This window comes from Pomacea canaliculata, linkage group LG1 (assembly GCF_003073045.1).
Source record: "Pomacea canaliculata isolate SZHN2017 linkage group LG1, ASM307304v1, whole genome shotgun sequence".
NCBI lineage: Eukaryota > Metazoa > Mollusca > Gastropoda > Architaenioglossa > Ampullariidae > Pomacea > Pomacea canaliculata.
Genome location: NC_037590.1, coordinates 26,802,555 through 26,817,884, shown reverse-complemented (window position 1 = coordinate 26,817,884; position 15,330 = coordinate 26,802,555). Strand labels below are relative to the sequence as shown.

Here is a 15,330-nt window from a genome sequence, read left to right as displayed (position 1 = left end):
ATACCAAAATCTAACTATTTCTAAAAATACGAGAACATCTATCTCAAAAGTTAGTTTCAAATAATAATTTGCTCAAAAGTTTAATTATCTTACGGCAGTTTGGAAGCGTGGAGTATAAAAATGGCTGCTTTCAAAAGAGGTGAGAGCACAGACTTAGTCTGAGAATGAGAGGGCAAACCTCATAATTATGATTATAGATATGAAAGATGTAGCAGTAATATTTTAATGCTACATTCATTTTTTGCCATCACCTAAAACACTCTTAAACGGTGCTTTTTCCAGACAAATTAGTGAAAAAGTAAGTCAAACAGAAAACAATTCCATGTGTACTTGACATATACATATTCCAGTATACATAGATCGAAGTGTTCATAATTCGTTTGAGTGGGTCAGAGGTTAAGATTTTCTCAAAGCCTAAAATCTTCTTTCTTGTCAACTCTTAGCCTCTCTCTCTCCTCCCACTTTCTAACAGCTGCATATGTAGAATTGCATATATTTGTTACAGGTGATTGTCGAGAGTGTTGCTATCACGAAGATACCTTTTTTTTTTTTGTGCAATAACATTTGGCAAATAACTCTTTCTCTCTCTTGGTATAAGAAACATTAAAGAAAACATACTACAACCAGTTGAACTGTGCCAGACTTTAAAATTAGCATGTATCACAAGATTGTCATGTATTAGTAAATTAGTCGATTAGAAGTATTCTTCTGTTTTTACATATTTTGATTGATTTGTTTATAGTATCTCTTAATTTTTTTCATTAAAATGCTCGTGAGCCTCATCCAGGCTGGATTGTTTAGAAGTAAAGTATATCATTTACAATATATTTATGTTCTTCCATTGCAATAAACACCCCATACTCTTACACAAGTAGATGCATTGGATTTATTGCAGCAGTATTGAAGTAGAAAACATTTTCTGACATTAGCAATAAAATGTACAGGCTTACTCATTTTAAAGAAATAAGGCATGAAAATGTAGTCTTCAAGCAATTAGATTGATTTTCCTCCAACCTTTACAGCTTGTAATGTTAAAGCATACAGCTGATCACAAAATTAACACCAAACAAAGTTTATGATGCTTGGACAAAATATATAGCATTTACAGTATGCATAAAAACTAAATTTTGTGTGTTAAATCTACATATACGGAGAAAGTGAAAAGTGATAACTGTGCTATTTGCTTGATATGATTTATCAGGGACCGTTTTCCTGCCCACTGGGATACAAGTGAGGTGCATGGCAAAAGTTAATATTCAACGACCACGACCACGACACGAGGCTAGACGTTTATTTGAAGAAGTTACAAAACCGATTGTTGTTTCAGGAGCAAGTTCCTGATTATGAAGTTTGTGCTCGGATCAGACAGGAAAAAATGCAAGCATTGCAACAGGCAAGTGAACATGCAGTGTATGATCTGACTAAACAGCAGCAACAACTGTAATTTCAGCATCACAAATGGAATTTAACCTTTTAAAGCAAAAACTTTTTACCTGCTAAGTAAGAGCTGTGTTACTGCACAAATATTTTTGGTCCCATGACAGGCTTATACACAATAAATCAGTGGTGCTCAACCTTTTCTTGCCCAAGGGCCACAATGGATATGATATAAAATCTCACAGGCCAAAACATGTCAGTTTTGCCAGAATCATGAGGTTAAAAATGAAATTATGTTGTGTCTGGTTAAAATGAGCAGGGTAGATGTGGCCTGCGGGCTGTAGGTTTGGCACCCCTGTAATAAATAAATGGAAATTATGTGTCATAGATGTATAACATTTTCAGCATCCAGTTTAAGAATCTTGATATCAACAGATTTTACAAGTCATAGCATGAAATGCTTTTTTTTTAAAATCTTAAGTTAATGCCAACATGTTCTTCAATTTTGAGTGTTGTAGCTGAAGTAATATTTTTCTCTCTAAAAGGGCTATTTCAAGAAGGTTTCAGTTTTCATAATTTAAATCTTTTTAAATAATTTACAAATAAGTCAATCAAGGTTGTGATTTCCATAATGAACATTCTAAAAGACTGTTAGATGTGTATCATCTGCCCCTGTTATTATATGGTCATTCTTGATTGCTTGTCCATGGGCCTTGTCCTTTATATGTAATGCATTTGTATACTGAAAAGCTATGAACATTCAAGGAATGTGGATAATTTATATTTCTTTCTTTTATATGGTTTATTTATTGATTTTTTTAATATGTTCCTAATCAAAATTTGTTTCAAACTTCAGGTTGATCCCTATGAAAACTTTCTACTTAAACAATGTAAAAAAATGTTATTCAGTCATCGCATGCTGGCAGTTTGTCAAGCACTTCCTATGACTGGACCAACTGAAAGAGCAGTGAAGAACAAACTTTTAAATAATGGGATGAAATTACAATTTTTCAACAACAGACTTATCAGGTATAAAATTGTTGATAGTGACGTAAGTTACTCTTGTCTTTAAATAACCAGATGAAAGTCTTAGGGATAAGCAGATCTCAAACTGAGGATTATAAGTACTTTTTTATGTGTTTGTGATCTTTTTCATACCAACCTCTTCTGATAATATAAATTTATACTATTCCTTGCATTAAGGCTGTAAAAGAGGCCTTTTCTGTTCTTTGCCCTAAGCTGATGTGCTATAAACAGAGCATGAAATATTTTGTGAAAACTCAGTGTATATGATATGATCTTTCTATCACAGACAAGCAGTTGAAGGCACGCCCCTTACAAATCTGAAGTCATTCTTGGTTGGTAAGAACTATCTCGTGGTGAGCACAGAGCCATGTGTTTCTGCTTTGATAAAAACACTTCGCTCAGTTCCAGAATTAATTCTTTTAGGTGAGTGGTAAGGATCAAAGTCATATTACTCTCAGCATTTATTTATTCAGTTTTGTTGTTGTTTTTTTATTGTTTACCATTTTTTTCTATCTGTAAATCTTGACCAACTTAATAGATAAGGTGGCTTATTTCATATTAAATATTTAATAACCTTAAATGCTTTCACATTTGCAGAAGTTTGTGTGATAATTGTGGATAATATAAGACAATAGCATTTGCAATGAGAGACACATTCTAATGGCATTTTGTGACTTTTAATGTCCTAGTACAAAAAAAAAAACCCACTTCTATCATGTTCATAATGAAACTGAGAATTAAAATTGTAAATGCATTCATAGTTACAAATGTTACTGAAGGGCTTAGTGCAAGATTCTAAATGATTTTTCCTGAAGGTTGGGATTATTTAAACGAAAATTGGGAACTTTACTCAAAGCATAATTTGTACAGGTATGCCACCTTGTTAGGTCAACCCCAAAGCACTTAAGAGTGTCTGGAATTTGCACTTTTGGCAAGATGTTCATGTTACCCTTCAAAAATTGAATTATAAATATAATTCTTCTAGGAACTTAAATTTTGAAACTGGTGAACTTGAGATGGACTAAGCATGTTTTCATCCTAGCAATTCAGTAAATATCAGGCAAGATTCTTTGCCAATTTGGTGAAAAAATGATAGGCAGAAGTAGAAATGCTCATATTGTCTTGTACATTTGTTCCCCATGTGATGACCTTTTGTCAGTGACACTTTGCAGGAGTTGTCTTTCTTATTTTTTCACAGGTGGGCTGGTTGATAACTACCTTTTATCAAGAGAAGGTTTTAACAAGTACTTTAAGCTTCCAGATCTTGATACAATGAGAGGAGAACTGGTAACCATACTTGGTTCTTCAGCATCACTTACACACACATTATTAGGAAACCAGCAACTGCTGTTGTCTGTAAATTTACAACAGTATGTAAAACAGAGCCAAGATAATGGTGATGTGTGCTGACATCATTCACTCTGTGATCGAGGAACTTAGTGAAGAGATAGAGTTGCAACAAGAATATTTTCGAGTTGATGTTTTAGTTTTTTTCTTCAGGAATGTTGTGTGAGTGTATGATATGTATGTATACGAATGTTTTGTAAATTTAACATGACCATTTGATGTAGTTTTTAACAATGGATTTCCATGGTTGCATCAAAATGCAGGAACCAAATTAACGGACAGTTCTTTGGTCAATAAAAGCTGTATAATAACTGGCTGTTAATGTGGTTTGGCTTTTGATGTCATCGTGAAGCTACTATTAAACTATTGTTAGTTGTGTCTTTTCACTGCTTTGTGCCTAAAATTAATTACAGCTTGGTAACATTTATGGAAGTTTTAAGCTGTAATAATTTCATTGCTTTGAAAGGAGATAGTTTGCTGGAAAAAAGGAATGTGTATAGAAGAAGATTAACAGAAAAGTACATTGAAGAGCAGACTAAGCCACTGTGCAAGGGAAAGACAACCTTTAGCAGCCAATGTACCCAGTTTTCATCTATGCTTGTTACCATAGCTATTCTTGATGAACAGGTTTTATGAATTTTGACAGTAAGAATATCTTTATAGATAGCTTGTGAACAAGCAATCGTACAATAATAAGACTTCTAAGCTAAGATTTTACATCTTCCATGTGATCATACACATATATGCTGTGATGAGATCACCAGAAATCACATACACAAGCATGCTTTCCTACTCACCCTACTACTACTACACACACACACAAATAATAGCAGCAGACTGTACATCCACACAGACAAGTTGTAATATGTGCAGCACAGTGAACCAGTTCTGTCATAGTCAAATTGATTGTTCAGGGTTTAAATTACCATTTAATAAAAGCTTTTTCTTAGGCAGGACATTCTGAACCTTGAGGTTGGTAATGGTACCAGTAGGACTTAACAGCTATGATCTTAAGTGTTCTGTCAAAGAAATGCTGTGTCTGAATCCTTGGGTGGTCAAGACTAGCCATTCATGCAACTTGATTGTTCCTCCTTCTGATGCTCTGTAGAGGAGCCATACCAGGTGCAGACAGAATGTTAGGACACTGTCCATCTCCACTTAATAAGAGTGGTCTAGGATAACCCTGCTAAAGCAAAACTTGCTGAACTGTTGGAAAAACTAGAGAGTTTTTTATGAAGAAGACAATGTGGCCAATATAAACGTTACACTGTGTAGAAAGTAAAAATGTGACATCTGTGAAGATATTAACACACATTCGTGTATGTTCACTTACACCAGGATCATTTATCTGCTGACTCTGAAATCCTTTTATACAAAATGAGAATTTATTTAACTTGCTCAGAATTTATAAAATTCTGTTACAAAAAAAACTGATGAAAAATCTTTCAATATCTATGGTTAATTTGTGCTATTAGCCACAATTTATAATGATAATGTCAGTGTTACTGTGAGCTTTGCTGTATCAGAGTTAGAGATGTAAGTAATTTTAAGAATCATCTTCCATTTCCAGCACACTGAAAATGTCAGTGTATTTGTGTGTTTACCTCCATATGTCAAGGTATTTTGAGAAAGATAAGAGCCTGACTAATGTGGGAATATTGACTATTTGCTGTTTCATCCACGTGTTCATGTCATAGTTTTGAGGACATAACACCTTATCAGGCTTTGATAGTAGTAGGATTAGCACACCAGAGGATGCCTTGTGTTCAATTCATGCCACATTCTGGTGGGCACGTCACATTGTTCAAAAGCCATATTTCTTATGCTAGTCTATGGTTTAGCTGTGGGAATGTACATTCTTAGCTAACTAAAAGACTTCTTTTAGGACTAATCTCACGGCACACACCTACTGACATTTTGTTCACTTGCTGTAAGACTTCTATAAGAACTGCAATCTCTAGGCACCTACGGATGGAAAGTGTATACTACTGCTACCTAAAAACTTGCTAGGTGTCTAATATGTTAATCATGCTATCAGCATTTTATCAGGATGTTCTTGACCTCAGAGGAAAGATAAAAGTTAAGACATGTTCTAGAGGCATCACATACACTGCTGCCTATTCTCAAGACAATAGTGCCATGATTTATCTGCTGTGTACTCTGGTCTGCGCCATACGTATGTCTTGTGCACAAAACACTCATTTTACGTTTCATTGCCACTTTACGATCTTAGATCACCTGAACGTAATTCTTTAATAAGAACATTTCAGAGTAGGCTGATTCAACTGTATTGTTCTTTAACATATAACAGTCAGCCTTTTACGTATGTTTGAGATTATTATTTTTATGTGTGGCCATTTGTTATTAGAAAGGAGAAGTATGGTAGTTGTTGAGGGAAAAAGAAAGGTTTATTTACTGTTTGGCAACTGATCCTGAATCATTCCACTCATTAGAAATGGTAGCATTATGTACACGTGCAGTACACACTTGGTGGTGGGTAGGGTGAGGTTATCATGAACAAGCGAACACATGGTAGTATTTTAATGCACACTTTTCAGTGGTTAGGATTAGGTAAGCATCAAAAAGCAAACAGATGGAAAAGCCAACTGAGCATAAAATCTCAGTATGGGAAAGAAAACACGTGTAAAATCAAATACAAGCTTTGATGTGTGCAGACATCAAAATGACAACTACATATGCACAAAACCATCCCTCTGGTTTCTAGTAGCTATCAAATCAAAGACGTCACAGCCGCAAAAATACAAAGGGCAACAAATACTCATTTCGTCTACCTTACAATCGTCTGCAATTGCCGGAGTAAGGGATATAACCGCGTTTTCCTATTCTGGCAAGGGAGATAATAACCACATCAGGAACAGTCTTCTAATAGCCGACAGTTGCAAAATATTTCAGAGTAGACGAGGCTTATGTACGGGAATCATATGAGATCACGTCGTCTGATTCACACATACTATACCCTAGCTCCAAGTCCTGATCCTCGCCCGCAAACTAGTTCATATGCATCTGATCCTAAGCCTAAAAATAAACATACGTAATCCCTCCAAATCTGAAGTGACTGGATATCCCTCGCCCGTCTGTCTCGATGGTGGGGCTATATTGTTGTGAATCTCAATTTATTTCGGACAGTGGTATATGTTGAGGCAGTATTGCCTCAACTGCCTGACTGCCAGAGACTGGAAGACCACGTCCTTGACTCCGCCAACCCCATCGATGTCTTTGGTGCAAACCAGGAAATAGGTCAAAGAGCAGTTCCCGTCAGGAACGCCAATCTCCGCAGCCGCGGGCCCATCCCCACTCACCACTTCGCCACCAGCCAGATCAAAGTGAAGGACCGGCCCGAACCGCTGAGGATTTTTCCGTATGAAGGTAAACCTAGGCCGACAATTTCTGTCAGCCATACTTTGTGTCTAAATACGCACAGACATGAAACGGAAGATAATGGCAAAATGTGAAGTATAATCAAAGTATATGTCCCGTGCGGCATTGCAGCTCACCTGGACACTGCCGGCGTTGTCTACGATGCCTACACCATGGAGCGCTGGTACGACCCTAAACGCACAGATGTGATGGACCAGCAGTCTGCTTGGGAGGCCGGCCGGCCGTGGAACAAGCTTAATGACATGGGCACCAACCTCAAACAAATGGTGTCCGGGCCCGATGGCAATCCACTTGGTGTTTTCACAGGTGAACATTGCTGTCTACACCCTCATTGTCAAGGGCAACTTTTGATACCATCTGATTTGACACGTGTCCACTACATAATAATAACGAGTAGATAAATCAGCAATAGGTAGAGACATCCCAAATTTGTGGATACGTCGTTTACTACCGGTACTGATCTTCATTACCCATAAATACGATCTTTTGTATATATACGCCCACTGCTTGTAATATATGTAGATATATCGACTGTACTTATATATGTCAATTATCTGTATAGTCACTATACGCATAGACCTCCATTTGTGTGTATATATAATTATATACACACGACCATTTTCTTTATATATTCACTATATATTGACGCGCCATCTGTGACCGATGGTGTCATGCTACATGCAGGGTAAGGTTGGCGGTGGCCATTTCTCAGCCAGTTGAGGCTGCATGTGCAGGTGTAATCGTTGACGTCGTCGATTGTTTTTTCTGTGTGGCATGACAGGTAAATCCGGGGTGCGCCTGGGAATGGCGGGCAGTGGTGAGCCCATCATGACTGATTTTGGAGACCTGTACGCCAACTTCCTGTTTACTGGAGCTGGCGGCACCATGGAGGTGATGCTAGATAACAGCTAACACTCTTTGTCAAACATGGTCTGCAAACGCTGACCGTGATGTCAATGTAACCCTCACCCACACTCCATTACCTCATTACCAGCTCCCTCCCACCACACACAAAGGCGAATTTACAACACAGAGATATGCAACAACATATTCTTTCACTATACTACTTTTTTTTAATTTGGTCATAATGAATGAAAGTAAAGTCACTGCTCGAAGGACATGGGTGACTTAAATAAAGTTATCGATGGAAGTCAGTTTTTCCTCCTTGCTGTAGGTACCAGTTGTACGTGGCGCCACTTTGGTCACCCACATCTACAAAAACGCGAACCCTGTTGTCAAGCCTTACTGCCTGTCGTCTGTCGCGGGCCATGCTGCGCACTTTGAGTGTCCCGTGGAAGGATCTGGTACTATATGTTAATAAAACTATAGTCTCATAAGCTAAGATGAAATTTAATATAAAAAGAAAATGATTACATGTTAAGACGAAATGTGAACTTTAACACGAATATATCTCAACATGTTTCAAGTTTAGCTCTAACTTGTCTGAGGTAACTGCGTCAGTATAAAACTCTGGTAAAGTAAATGCACCAACCGGTAAAAGAATGAAATATTATGTGTTGATTTCCCTGAATACCCCACAAAACGAAATAATAAAAAATAAACAGAAAAGCAAAATAAACAACAACAACAACAACAACAAAAAAACCCTTGTGGATATCGTGTGAGTCTAGCTTCTGACGGCGGTTCGGGTTATCTGGAGGGCTCGTGTCAAGGCTCCACATTGAAGATTTTGCTTCACAACTCCAAGGTGCTGCACGACTTCTCCAATGTTCAGTGGGCAGCCTCGCCATCTTCGAACTGGAACCGCGCCATGCACAACTGCGATGCAGCACACTGTCGTCTGACGGACGGCGGCAAGACCGTGGAGATCACAGTCCCTAATGCCAACGGTGTGTAACGTCTTCACTACATCTTGTCTTTGGTCCATTGCCGTATTGACTTCCCTGCTGTTTAGATCGTTCTTAACATGGGCACAGTACCGAAGCCTCAAACCGTCGAAATGCCATCGAAGTCCCAAAGTATTGGCAACTGAGTCTGGTCTATCTCATTATGTTGGCCAATGGCCCAGCCAGAACTTTACTGGAACCTTCACACGTGACTTCATGAAACGCTGGACTATACTTGTTCCGTTACAAGTTGTTCATTGACCTGTATGATTCGCTCCTCCATAGCCCCTAATATCTTAAATCTGAAGCCAGTTTGATTTTTCTTTTAAAACTGGGTTCTACTAGCTCTGTTACTGTACATGCCAGACAAGTGCGGTTACTGTTTGATGCAGGGGAGATGAGCTATGCTGTCAACGTCATCGGCAAGTACGTGCTTCCCAATGACTGGGGCAACGCCCCCCAGAGGGCGCACTGCAACCGGCGGAGACGTGGCGTGGCGGACATCTCTCTCTCCGCCACGTGCAGCAGCGACAGACGACTGACCATCCAGATCGACCTCGCTGACGTCACCATCAAGAGCGTTGGCCAGGTACGGGTATAGGGCTGCTCTGGTGACGGACAACTGGACAGGAAGCTCAGAGATCAGATCCGACGATGGCTGGAATGTTTGAACTGATAATATTACAAACACTTTGTCACTATGACATCTTTTGCTGACAAATTGATCATAGATACTCTATCCATTGCGTGATGTCGCTTGATGCATCATGAAATAAAGTAGCTGGTGTTCAATGCCAGAGTGACATGACACTAGGGATGTGTGAGTGGTGGACAACAGACTGCGCTAACTCAAGCCACATCATGTCAACAGATCCAGTTTGCCGTGGAAAGCGCCTCACTGTGGACGAGTCAGTTCGTTCCCGGCATGCACAATTGTGATGCAAGCACGTGTTCACAGCAAGGCAACCGTGTTACCATCCACGCACAGGCTCCCAGTGCAGACTACAAGTAAGTGACTGTGTGCACTGCCTGTAGTTAAAGAAAATTCTAGTCCTTGTTCTGACTACTCCCGCATAATATATATATATCTCAGGTACATGTCTTTGAATGTGTGAACATTCATTTGAGTCCGTGCGTATTTTATACAAGTATTTTGTCTAACCTCGCCATTTTTGTGGTGTGTGGCAGACTGGCAGTCAACATTATAAGCGTTACAACACTTCCTCTCGAAAACTGGCTACAGGCTCCTTTCCATGGCAAGTGCGATGGCTCTACTGTCAGCAGCTCAGGTGGTACACACGTCACTTCCGCCCCTGGCAACCCAACTACTAGGCCGGGCGACACCCAACCCTTTGCTCTCAGCTCCAATACTAAATTTCTCTTGGAGCTTGACGAGCCGGGTGGTGCGCTGAGCGGACAAACGAGAAAATTCATCCTGTACTTCTCCAGCCCCGTGCGGGCCTCAGTGAACTCCGGCACCAGCGAAATTTCCTTTGAGCCACAGTCGGGTGGCCGCTACTCGGGCCTTGTCCAGTTGGGGTACTTGGGAGTTGGACCAAAAGGGGATACTTCTAAGAGCAACGCTCTGGACCAGTATCATGGCATCTACTCCTACAAGCCCACAGTCAGTTCCTGTGTTAGTGACTCAAGAGCCAAAGCGTATCTTAGCTTTGACTGGAACCCTGTGGACCAGAACGGCCACCCAACGTCCAGGCAGCTTCTGATGGTCACCTTGCCTCATCAGGTACATGACAGTGTGTTGGGAGTACATACATACCCACGTATGTCACATCTATTACAAAATTGCACTGTCATATGATAACTAGATGCCCAAGATCTTGAATCGTAATTTTACCATCACACTCCCGTATAATGATAAGATAGAATTTTTCTTATAATTATTTAGCCACAATTTACAGTCCTTTCTCCTTGCCCATACAAAATAACTTTGACAACAGTGTAACAATAGTTATGGACGTCTGTCCTCCTGAATACAACTTGCGTGATAATGATCGATGTGAACGTCTGTGTTCAGGAATACAACATGAGGAGTCAGTTCGCCAGCAACCTGCGGGACTCGGTCTTCGGCTTCCGCACGTACGAGGGCAACAGCTGGCTGCAGCAGTACGACGTGCCGCACACGCCGGTGGACCCCGACACGGCTGCCGTCAACCGCATCAAGCAGAACGGCGCGCAGCTCAACGTGAGTGCCACCTGGCGGTGGGGGGAGAGGAACAGAGTTTGCATGGATGCCAGCCGTTGCGTATTGTGTGACACATGAAGAATCAGACAGGTTCTTTAGGGTGGTGTGCCTGTGAGGATAGAATAGCTGTCTGGCTGTGAGGGCAGGGTATGTCTGCTTGTGACGACACAGTACTAGAATATAAGAGTTGTATATATATATATAAGAGTCTGTATATATAAGAGAATATAAGAGTGTACCTGCCTGTGACTACAGGATATTATCAGTGCCATACAGCGAGACGCCGCCAACGTCAACCTGGACGCCGTGTGCGCTCACTCCGACAGCTACAACGCCGGCAAGGCCATCGGCATGGCAACTCGCCTGGCTTCCATCTCCAGGTAAAACCAGCGTATACCTTCAGTCTGTCAGACATGTTATAAGCTATTGTGTCACAACTGCACAAATTGTCTTGGTAGAATGTTAATGTGACCATTCGATGTAACCCGTGCTCCACGTGCAGTAGCAAAGCTAACGATCGCCTTGGATTGTCTCATCACTTGCATCTATTTCCCGAAAAACAAAAGCGCAAGAGTTTTATTACATTTTAAAGGCCACCCCTGTCTATGAAATCCAAACTGTCGACATAATGTGATGATTGTGTGACAGGGCGTTTGGAACAAGTCATTTCCGTGATTTGGACACAATGATCGGGCAATGTTTGAGCAAGTGGCTCCGGGTGGAGGGTGAGTAATAGTCACACTGCTTCCTGGGATACTCATTGTTCTAATGCTTTCAAGTAGGTGGAATATGCCGGACTCATGGCTATGGACGGATGGTGGTATCACCCTGTTGCTTTGAGGACCATATAATCTTTCCATTATCATGGCTACAAATACAAGTCATTCCTTCGCTCATAACTTGGTTGCAACCACAGCTACTTACACATTAAGCAATGACAGGAGTTTCCCATAAAAATTGTGAGATCACTATTAATTGTTCCTCTGCCCTTTCAAAAGTAGTTTTTGAAGTGTCATTCTAACGTGAAAATAATTTATGATGTAAAAAAATTGCAGTTGAAATCAGTGATGTTCATTCTCTAGTCATAAGCAAAGTTGTGAACACCTGTCTGTACCTATTGCAGACACACTGGATAACATGTGGAAGTTTCACTACGACACTGTGTGGGGCGGACTTTTCTTGAGGGCCACCAACGGAGATCTGGACTGGGGGGTCGACTATGGCTTCCCCTACTATAACGACCACCATTTTCACCTGGGCTACTTCCTGTATGCTATGGCTTACTACGTCAAATACCACCCAGGTTGGGGGGCAGGTAACTAACTTTCGCTGAATGGCTGATGGACAATCAACCTTGGAAATCAACAGGTTTTCTGCTTCCACCATCTCTCTCTCTCTTGATCTCTCTATTTGTGTGTGTATGTATTCCAAACACTTCATATTGACATACATGTCTACACAGTATATAAGCATGCACGTGTATGCATGAACCTGACATAGTGGACACACAAGCATGAATACCTGCTTGTTGTTTAAATATAAAGATCATTTATAAACAGAAAGAGTCGTTGTCATTTATCTACGAGTGCTCAGCAAGTGCATGGTGTGTGTGTGTCCAGACCACAAGGACAGGATATACCTGGTGGCTAGGGACGTGGGCAATCCCAGCTGGCGCGACCCCCACTTCCCCGTGGTCCGGCACCAGGACATCTACAACGGCTTTTCCTGGGCCTCGGGGCTGGGGCCCGGCGAGAGGCAGGAGGAGTCAGCTTCCGAAGTAAGCTTTGCACGTGACTGGTGTCTAGAGGCTGTGAATATCGTGAATGAACTGAACTGTGGTGTTACTGGCTGTAAGACATCCTGACTAAACTGTAACAGGCTGATAAGACTGTTTTGTTTGCAGAGCATCAACTGCTACCACGCTCTAGCGGCTCTCGGTGACGCGTTCAACGACCCGTATCTGAAGCACGCAGGCCAACTACACCTGGCCATGGAGATTGCTTCAGTGCGAGAGTACTGGCAGGTAAGAGATCGTCGAGGTTTTTGTTTTTGGCATGATTTCAATGGCCTCCTCGAATGCAACATTATTTATTTTTTAGCTTCGTGATGACATTATTTTGTAGGCTAGGCAGTTTTTGTGTATGTTGTTTTGTTTCAAATACCCAGCCTTTCTGATGATGTATTTCAGCTCTCATTTCTCATCTGGCACTAGTCTGATTTTCTTGATTACGAGAGCCTCTATGTCTGAGCTCTTTGCAGAAGCAATAATCACACAGCTCGCGATATTAAGACAGTACTCAGAAACAGAAAACTCGTGTAGCTTTGGATGATCTTCAAGGTATCTTAATTTCCCTGTCAGGTGAGGGCGCACAACAGGAATCATTTCCCGCCGATGCTCCAAAAAACTGGCGTGGTGGGACAAATTGCTGAAGGGGCATGGTACGTGTACACACTGGACTGGCCTTGTGATCCCAACCGCTTCCCCATGCGTCACGGGTGTCTGGTGGGCATACAGGTCATACCCATCACGGCAGTGTCCAAGCACTGGGTGGACCAGGTCAGTCACCACACCTTTCACATTTACTGAAGTTCGATGGTGCGGCAGAGGATGGAGTTATGACTAGCGGATATTCAGCATTCCTTCATTGCTAGAGCTAGAACACGTACTTTCTAGTTAAGACCACATTTTCCCATTGTAGCGAGAATTGTTCGTCTTAGGCAGTGTACTTTACAGTAACACAGGACATAGATGATGAAATTTGTTCTGTGATGTAATGGTGCAGGAATGGGCGGGAAGCATCAAGGAAATATGTGAGATGGCCATTAACCCACGTCTGGCTGCTGACTACTCCAAGGTGGATCCCAACGACCACGACTTCCGGGAGCTGACCTCAGTGAGTAGCACCTTCATCTCAATGAATAGCGACCACCGCAGTTAGAAGTGACCGTTGCATGTACTTCGACACATGTAGGTCGAAGGAAACAGTCGTCAGAAGCTCATCGTTTGCAATAAAAGTTCGGTAGAAACTGGATCCTTGCAGACGACGACTTCTCCCTACGTGGCCAGGATTTCGGAAGAAATTCTTTGAAGTTGCTTCAAATCTCCTTTACAGGAAGCGAGATTAGCTCGTGGCCGCTGGTGCACCTGGCTGAGAGATGATGTATCGCTAACAGCTTGCCTCATTGAAAGTGTCTCATAGAGTCTAGCCCTCGTCGCCACAATTGACAATCACGCAAAAACAAGTGTTGTACAGAATTTGTAATTTCACCATTTTGTAACGTTGGACAGATTCTTCATGACGAAAACAGTGAGGCACTACCTTTTGCGAAACATTGTCAATTCAGAAAGTACAAAACATCACTTAAAACGACTGGGAAATTATCTGAAAAGTGCGGATTTTCTCAAAAAGGACAACAAAAAGTTTGTTTAAAGATTCTGTTAATGCAAGAATAATAAGCGTTTTTAGAATAAGATTAATTTCACGCATACTGACAGCAAACATGGAAATAAACTAGACAAAGCAACCGGACTAAACACCTAGACTAGACAGCTGGAAACAGATTAAACAAATACGTAAGCCAAGTGGTTGAAATATTAATTCCTTTGAAGAGCTTGTTCTTCATGTCTAAGACAACTGTAAAGAGGAGAAGGTGAGGACGAGTCATCTACTTTATATCACAGTGTCTCACATTTTCTTGACCATTTTTAGGGCTGTCGTGACATGTGTAAGTATAGCCTGAAAACAACATGATGACAACTGTGACTGTGGTTGCAGGGTTGGCAGGCATTTTGCTACGCCGCCATGGCTCCCCTTGACGAGGCTCACAGGACGCGGGCGGCCGACTACCTGAGGACCAAGCGGCCGCAGGATCTGGTGGCCGGGAGTGGTGCTGCCAGCACACTTCTCTTTATCTATGGCTCAACTTGATATGAAAGACATATAAAATGAGTAATGATTTGTCCTAGTCATAACTGTTATGTGATGACGGTTCATTGACTGCACTTAAATTAAACTGTTAACATCACTAAAGAATGGAGCATTGCACTGATTTATACATTTCTTGTTTCAAGCTCGGCCTCTCTTCTTCTCTTCAGCTGTTCGGGATTTGTGATGTGGTCCACATTGGCCA

General features: G+C 41.2%; 2 protein-coding genes across 3 annotated transcripts; both read left to right on the top strand.

Moving 5' to 3' along the window:
* The first annotated feature begins 4 nt into the window (after nt 1–4).
* Nucleotides 5–4,175, top strand: LOC112565835 (39S ribosomal protein L10, mitochondrial-like). Of its 2 annotated transcripts, none has more exons than XM_025241665.1 (5): nt 5–139; nt 1,202–1,393; nt 2,234–2,406; nt 2,690–2,826; nt 3,602–4,066. In XM_025241665.1, exons 2-5 carry the CDS (start codon nt 1,376–1,378, stop codon nt 3,811–3,813), a joined length of 540 nt encoding a protein of 179 aa, XP_025097450.1. In that variant the 5' UTR covers nt 5–139; nt 1,202–1,375; the 3' UTR covers nt 3,814–4,066. The 2 variants fall into 2 exon arrangements, with proteins under 2 accessions (XP_025097450.1, XP_025097455.1); XM_025241670.1 differs by lacking the exon at nt 5–139 and adding an exon at nt 146–298 and having other exon boundaries at nt 3,602–4,175.
* A 1,588-nt stretch (nt 4,176–5,763) lies between these two features.
* On the top strand, nt 5,764–15,169 carry LOC112565819. The gene is made up of 18 exons (XM_025241628.1): nt 5,764–5,926; nt 6,898–7,137; nt 7,261–7,455; nt 7,931–8,040; nt 8,324–8,453; nt 8,781–8,999; nt 9,389–9,585; nt 9,868–10,004; nt 10,185–10,740; nt 11,032–11,199; nt 11,455–11,579; nt 11,848–11,924; nt 12,323–12,514; nt 12,819–12,976; nt 13,103–13,222; nt 13,559–13,756; nt 13,983–14,093; nt 14,976–15,169. The coding sequence occupies exons 1-18, from the start codon at nt 5,770–5,772 to the stop codon at nt 15,126–15,128; spliced, it is 3,243 nt and encodes a 1,080-aa protein (XP_025097413.1). The 5' UTR covers nt 5,764–5,769; the 3' UTR covers nt 15,129–15,169.
* Nucleotides 15,170–15,330: the final 161 nt, after the last annotated feature.